An 8007-nucleotide genomic window follows, 5' to 3' on the forward strand; every position below is an offset into this window, starting at 1 on the left:
TTTTATTTCAATTTCATATTGAAGTTTGATTTAAAAAACTGGGTAACACTGGAGAGATGGGGCAATGTCACATTCCCTTCAGTGGCTTCTGGTCCTAATAAAGAATTAAGCTCTGTCCTAAACTTAGAATAGCACTGTGCAGCTCAGAGCTACAGAATATTTCATAAATAGTATTGTCGTGATAGGGAAGAAAACCTGTTTATAAATCCTATTAAAGGATTCTTATGATGGCTTCACCTTGAACCTGGATGAATGCTTTACTCTGAGTTCTTTTCTGAATTTTGGGCCTGAACATTTGCCACAAATAAAGTTCATGTCGACATGACTGTAGAGTTAGGGCAAGCCAGGGCTTGAAAGTTCTGCTGCTGTGTGTGATCTCAAGAGTCACTTAATTTTTATGTCTCGATTTCTCATGTACATTACAGATGTAATAGTTCCTTCATAATGCTAAGGATTATGTCAAGTATATTTGAACACAACAAAGTTACTTTCTGATTATACCCGATTTCATGAGAATAACTATATGGTTTTCACCAAATTTGGAGGTCTGAAATGGTTTTATTAAAATATATGCCAAGTAACACATAAGACATAAGGGCTTCCCAGGTGATGCTAGTGGTAAAGAATCCGCCTGCAATGCAGGAGCCGCAAGAGACACAGGTTTGATCCCTGGTTTGGGAAGATCCCTTGGAGGAGGAAATGGCAACCCAGTCCAGTATTCTTGCCTGGGAAATCTCGTGGACAGAGGAGCCTGGTGGGCTAGAGTCCGTGGGGTCGCAAAGAGTCAGACGTGACTGAGCGTCTGAGCACACATCATGGTCAACTAGCATATAAGACACTTACACCGAGCACTTAAAACTACCCCAGATGGGTGAGCCATCGTTTTTTTCAAAATAGCGGAAGCAGTGGGAGATAGTGAGGTCACATGACTGCTGGTCATGCAATTTAAATCACCTGGACAGAGGTTTACAACTAAGCTGCGGATCTAGTCATCCTGAGGGCAGACACGGAAAGGGAGTGTTGTCTAGAGTCAGGTTACTTGTCACAGCAGAACCTCTATGTGTATTGAAAAGAATCTCTGCAGTCGTTAGAACTTAGATTAGTGATTCTCCTCAATGACCAGGGTGGGTCTCTATACGTTTAATAGAAATCTATGTGGACTTTTTTCCAAAGCCCTTGACGCATAAGCTAGTCCCTGGGGAATATTCTCAGTTCCACCCCTTCCCCATCCTGCCAACCTATCTTCCACCAAAAGCACGGAGGGAAGTTATTACTGCGTCCATTCATACTGCGTATGAATCATTCTGATTCACAATAACTCAGTCATTTCAACGGCGATAACCCAGTCCAACAGCAATGGCAGTCTAATATTTCTGAGACTCTATTTGGGTGGAGGGGAGAAGAACTCATTCTTTAAGTGAGCCAGAATTTCCTTCTCACGGATTTCAGAATGTTGAACTGTATCTTGGTTTGCCTGACTGCCCCTAAAAGCTTTAAAGTGTTGCAAAAGATCTGTGACTAATAATAAACAAGAGTATATCTGTGAGTGTGAAACATTTCTTAGTTGGGGGCTGCCCCAAATTAAGATACCTTCCTATTGCCAGATAATTATAGAATAATTTTATATTTTAACATTTTCTATGCTGAAGAGAGAAATTAGTTTCATCCTCTCAGGTTTAAATTTCTCTTTTTTGATGTAGTACCAGAGAAAGTCAGTCTACTCATGAAAATTATACTTCATCAACCAGGTGTGAACAATTTTGAGTAGTTTGTCTTACATTTTTCACTTAAAATAACTTGTTCTTGATGTCTGGCACCTCGAACTTACTATTAACAGAGAATGTTTTCTTGTCAGGAGGGATTGATATGATAGCAGCTTTTTTAAGGTTTTCTTTTTTTTTGATGTGGGCCATTTTAAAAGTCTTTATTGAATTTGTTACAGTATCACTTTTGTTTTTTATGTTTTGATTTTTTGGCCATGCTGCTGCTGCTGCTAAGTCGCTTCAGTCGTGTCCGACTGTGAGACCCCACAGACGGCAGCCCACCAGCTTCCCCGTCCCTGGGATTCTCCAGGCAAGAACACTGGAGTGGGTTGCCATTTCCTTCTCCAGTGCATGAAAATGAAAAGTGAAAGTGAAGTCGCACAGTCATGTCTGACTCTTAGTGACCCCATGGACTGCAGCCCACCAGGCTCCTCTGTCCATGGGATTTTCCAGACAAGAGTACTGGAGTAGGGTGCCATTGCCTTCTCCGTTTTGGCCATGAGGCATGTGAAATCTTACCTCCCTGACCAGGGATCGAACCTGTGCTCCCTGCATTGGAAGGCAAAGTCTCAGCCACTGGACTGACGGGGAAGTCCCTAACTTTTAAGTCATTGCTCATCCAAACATAGAGCTGGTTTTTCAAATATCTGCAAAAGTATGCAAGTATTTTTACCCTTGGAATTCCTGATGACACTGTTTAAAAATACAAGTGCCTTTATTTGTAATATGCCTGGTCTGTTGAATGTTTGTGTTTTCTACTTATAAGGGGTCTCATAACCACTCAGAAGGCCTGAAGCTTTAAACCTGCCCTGAAGAAAGTCTTGTCTCCCCATTCCTGCCTTGGCTTATTGAGGGAGTGACTTCTGCCAGACTTCTGCCAACCCCTGCATGACAAGGACCCGTCCCACCTTCCTTAAGAAGTATCATGGGCCTCAAAGGACAAAGGAGGAGACTGAGAAGGCGCCCAGCACCTCTCGGGAGGCGTGGCTTTGCTGAACACCTGTCCACAGGTGCGCTGCTCAGCTCTAGTGCTCTCCTTGGCCTACCTGGGGCCAGGACAGCCCCGTAGACCAGGACTCATCATTCTGCCCCTCTCTGCAGCCTAAGGTCTAAGACACGTCGCTCACCTGGGCTCTCACCTGAAGCCTGTCTCATGGATTAATGGGCACTTTCTTGTCTGTTAATTAACTGATGTTTTGTTCCCCATTTGGTTACTGATGTTCACATCTCTTCATATTCAGGCAGAATTCTAAAGTAGGGGGCAGAGTGCTGGGATTTATTTTTATTTCTAATTTCAAAGACTACTAGAACTACTTCCCAAATGATCCTTGCAAGTTGTGTTTCCTACTATTCAAAAGCCAGAAAAAAAAAAAAAACAAACCCTAAACCCAAATCAAAAGCCTGCTCTTCTTTGAAGTTACCAAACATTATCTGTGCGAATGTGAAAACCATTTTGTTTGGCTAATTATCAATCTGTCTCAACAACAAAAAAATGGAGGAAGACCAGAAATCCTTTTAAATGCTTCTTTTATTTCATTGGTTGTATATTGGGTGAGTGAACTGAATATTACAACCAAAACATAGAATTGATACAAATTAGACTCCTGTTTACACTGTAAGGTAATGAATGAGGGAATTCTTTAAGTGTTACGGAGAGGTTTAGTAGAAATGTTACCAGTGATATGGCTCAAAGAATATTTAGGTGAAGTGCTGTTACATCCTGAAAACAAAGAGTGAAATGTGGTTCCCATACAAGTGACGAGTTCATCTCTTAACTACAGTATTTGTTGAGTTGCTATCTTCATGTCTTGGTATTGGTGATTTTGTTTTTGTAATTAAACAAAGCATTTAAGATTTATTCATCATAGTCAGACTTCTGAATATAAACAAACTTTTGGCAAATAATATTTATACAGAAAAATAGTTTTAGATCCTCTCAAATCCCAGAATTATTCTATAAAATTACATTATAAATAAATAAAAAGCAAAATCTGTTGTACATATATTTGTACATCTATGCATTTGCCTCGCCTCCTCCTTATTGTAAATGGCATATTTATGACTCTTTGCATATTATAATCACAATTCTGGAAAAGTGGATATCATAGTAAAAATACAGTCTTCTATATTTGCTTAGGGATATAGGTGATATTTTTGATGTTCCATTGTTAAAGGGCTGGAAATAGATGTGTGCTAATAATTTTGAAAATCAAAACCATGAAACAAAAGAAAAAAAAGAAAGACAATGTAACAACAATTAGTCTACTACAAAAATATTTCGGTGATTCCCATAATTTATGTTTTAGTAATGTATACTACGTTTTCAATGAGTTTAAGTGAATTAACAAAGAAAAAAAGAAAAAAGAAAATAAGTTTGAATGTTTTAGGCAAGTTGTAGCATAACTACATTGTTAGAGTTGAGAAAATTACAAATATCACTAATACATAAAGATGAAACTACCAAAGAAATACAAGTTAGATACAATACTTTTCCACAAGTTAAAACAAATGCAACAATACAAGCACTATGTAAGATTACACTTAGAATGTAATTTTTTTTGATAGGGTTATCAAATCTACGATATAAGATAAATAGTCATTAGACTCTGATCAGTATTAATTAAAATGGCAGATTTCTTTTTTTCTCAAACAAAAATGATATGGTTGGTGCATCTAGTTTTCAGAACAGGCGGTGATGCCAAAATTTAAAATATTTTACATTCAATCTCAAAAGTCAAAATACTTCAATCACTAATATGTTCACAAAGAAAATGGATGTTTTAAACAGTTACACGTAATAGTCATTTATAACAGCTGTTTTGTTTTTTAAACAATAATTTAAAAACTATGTAGGTACTGTATAGGCTATGTGCAACATATAAAATGTGAAATATGAAATATTTGGTACGATAGTGCTTAAAATAAACTTTAAAACAAACTTTCTGAACAAAATTTAATTGTATCGCTATTACCTTGAAGATCAACCAAGTATTTAAAAAAGTAAACAACATTAAAATATGTTTCATCCATATATAGTATATATATGTATGTGTATATATAATATGTATGTACTTGTATTAAAGTTTTTTATACTTTTGAGACATAAAATATGCTTTAAGGTGAAAGAATTAAAAGAACTTATTTTTTTTTCCATGCTGTAGTCAGTTACAACCCTTTAATCCCACTTTTGAAATGCAAAACAGTAATGGATTTTTTAAAAAGTGAAACTATCTACTTGCTGTTTACGTAGTAATTTAGATTAAAGTCACAGTCAAATTTTCAGTGACTAAACTCAAACTTACTTAAATTAGAATATTATACAGATCTCCCCACCTACAGCTTCCTTGTTTGTCTAGGTTTTTAGTTTAGAAGAGTTATTCGGTAACAGGCAACCGGACGGTGAGTTGCAAAGACTGATCCCTTCGGTTAGACTGTTGGCATGGGCCTCTCATGCTTGTCAAGCTGGATGAAGTCTGGCAAAATCTAGGCACTTCTACAAAGTCTCTCTTATAAAACAACTTTAAAAATATACTTGTAAAATAATACCTTCAAGACTTTGTTTGGTTAGGTATGAAACTCACACCGTACAAAGTTTCTTTTTCAATCTATTAATGTTATTCTAGAATCACATGATTCAATGCGGCGTCTCCAGGCAAACCAAATACCACGCTTCGATGTGTCCCCAGAACTTGTGCTTGAATTTCCATTCAAATTTTAGACCTGCAGGACAGGTCACGGTTTTACTTCACTTCTCATCTCTGCTGCAGCATTCGTGTTGTCAAGAAGTGAAACACAGCTCTGATCCAGTGGGTAAAATGAAATGACAGTAATTGAAGTTAGAATTGAACCTGCCCCTGGAATAGGTTTTTTTTTCTTTCTTTCTTTTTCTTTTTTTTTTTAACTAATGCTAATTGTTTATTGCTAACTTTGAAATATTCTGAGTCGAAATGAATAAATTGGTTGGACTTTCTGCATCAGCTATAGTTATGGAGAGAAGACAATATTCCTAGGACAGAAACTATGTTTAGAAACCCTTTAAAAGTAAACTTTATCCTTTATGTCCTTTAACATCACAGCTGGTCTCAGGTAGTTAACTATCTTAGGTTGGAATATACTAAGCATACCATATTTAATACTCATATATGATATAGCAGCACTAGCTTCTTAGAGTTGTGGTCTGTCCAGAAGAACTAAATCTTTATTTAGCATGCAGTTTGTGGCAATTCTATTGAGGAGGGAACAGGATAGTATGTACAGTAACAATGTTTAGTTATTCTCAATGCAGATTCTTGGCATTCCATTCCGTTCCTGCTGATTATTTCAGAATTATCTGTTAAAGAAAAAGACAAATGTGATTCAGACCTCCTTCTTGAGAGAAGAGAGCTAGTTTAAGTCTTACTCATTGAAAACAGACATTTAAAAATAGGAATTTTCTGCCATTTCTCATAATTCTGATGCAATTATAATTTTGCATAATCCCCACCCTTCATGCTGAAAATATTTAGACTTAAGCACTGATACTGTGCAGCCACTGTCAAGAAAGGTGATTCAAATGCACAGCATTTTCTGTAAAACTGACTGCATACATGTTGGCATGCAGTGTGTTTAGATCTTAATTTCCTTTTTTAGTTTTGTCTTTGTATCTCCTAATTATATATTCAATTATCATTCAATTAATATTCGTTAATGTGATCAGGAAGTCTAATCAATGAATTAGTTTGTACACAAAATGTTATCTGTAAAGATTAAGTATAAATATTTAAAAATGTGTAATAAATTAAGTAATATCTATTAACTTGCATTTATCACTCAAACATATATTCCCATTAAAAGTAATTTTATTCCCAAGATACAATCACAACAAGTTTTAAGTTCAGGAGCTGTTTAAATGCCCCATATTAAAGAAACAAGAGATAACATTCAAATAAAGCAATTAGAACAGTCAATAATTCCTAAAGCACAGATGCAAACCATGGTTCTTGGAGTTTGATCTAAGTCCATTTCTAACTCTATAACTTTGCAAAGGACAGGGAGCTTGTCCTGTGTGACCCACTCAACTAAGTGTCAAGCTTAAAAGCCAGGCTTTTGACACATTTTAATAAAAATATTTATTTTTTGTACAATGCTTTGACCAAACTTTGTGCAATTGATAAACAAAATGTTTATTTATTAAAAAGCCAAGAGTCTCTGTTTATGAACTAACCAGTAAAAATTCTTCATGGTCAAGGTCAGTCACTGTTCCTACACACTGGATCCAATCCCCAATAAAAGCCTTATTTCTATACTTTCTTACCCCATTATGTTAGAATTCATAACACGGATTTTTTCACTTTAAGTGGGTATTTCTGCAGTTAATATAAAACAGTTTTAGTACATACATTTAAATAATTTCTCCCATGAAATAAGTATCAGATTTATTTTATGAGACTATAAGATATGTATAGAACTGATAAAAATAGAGGAAGAATTTGTGTATGTTAAATACTTATACTAAATGAAAACTTAAAACTTTGGACAAGACCATTTTTTTGTTTTTCAAAAAGTTCTAGGAATTTAAAATTGAGAAAAAATATCTCATGTACTCATACATGAATAAAAATAATGATTTATATGTAAATATTATCATAATATCTTTGAATAGTCATTGCCTATAGCCAATATTCAAATTCTTCAGATGGTTATAACTTCATTTTTAGATTTAGATATTTGAGTATTAGATAGGAATTAGTCTATTTTATCCCTTAGCTTCCATCCTGTCTGTAAGGTTTCCAAATAAGAACGTGCCCTAGGACATGAGATCATGTCCTGTTTTTTTCTCTTTCATTTTACTTTAGCAAAGTCTCTCTAAAATATTCATGGAAAACAAATGTTCAGTTTCTTACATTAAAATAGAATAATATATGTTTTAGAATGTATTCACATCCTTGCTTATTAACTGAAATGAAAATGCCATATAGAATGGAAATTCCTAACCACCTGGAAAGAAAAAGTATCTAACAGAGAGCCCAGGAATGGGCAAATCTATAATTATAGAAGATGTGTCAAACCACCCAGGTCTAACTGAACCAGAAGGCAACCTTGAAACTGGGCTCACCCAGACTGCTGTTCCCCTCTGCCCCAGCCTATACACGATCCATTATGTGGATAAAGACACATAAATTAAGTGTCTTTATCAGGCACTACTGACCTCTAAGCTGTGCTTCCTGGCATCTTGGCCAGAAAACTCTGACCATAGCCTGGTCTA

The 8007-nt window shown here is 35.6% G+C and overlaps 1 protein-coding gene across 7 annotated transcripts in view; it reads right to left on the reverse strand.

Moving 5' to 3' along the window:
• Window positions 1-3273: 3273 nt before the first annotated feature.
• Window positions 3274-8007, reverse strand: part of MBNL2 (muscleblind-like splicing regulator 2) — a 161756-nt gene continuing 157022 nt past the window's right edge. For 5 of the 7 annotated variants that reach the window (XM_010831514.1, XM_010831518.1, XM_010831512.1 and 2 more), the window contains one exon: window positions 3274-6093. In XM_010831514.1, coding sequence (XP_010829816.1) covers window positions 5966-6093 — 128 coding nt within the window. In that variant the 3' untranslated portion in view covers window positions 3274-5965. The remainder of the gene's footprint in view (window positions 6094-8007) is intronic. The other 2 variants (XM_010831517.1, XM_010831519.1) reach the window with 1 other exon arrangement.

This window comes from Bison bison, unplaced genomic scaffold (genome assembly GCF_000754665.1).
Source record: "Bison bison bison isolate TAMUID 2011002044 unplaced genomic scaffold, Bison_UMD1.0 scf7180017864527, whole genome shotgun sequence".
NCBI classification, from domain to species: domain Eukaryota; kingdom Metazoa; phylum Chordata; class Mammalia; order Artiodactyla; family Bovidae; genus Bison; species Bison bison.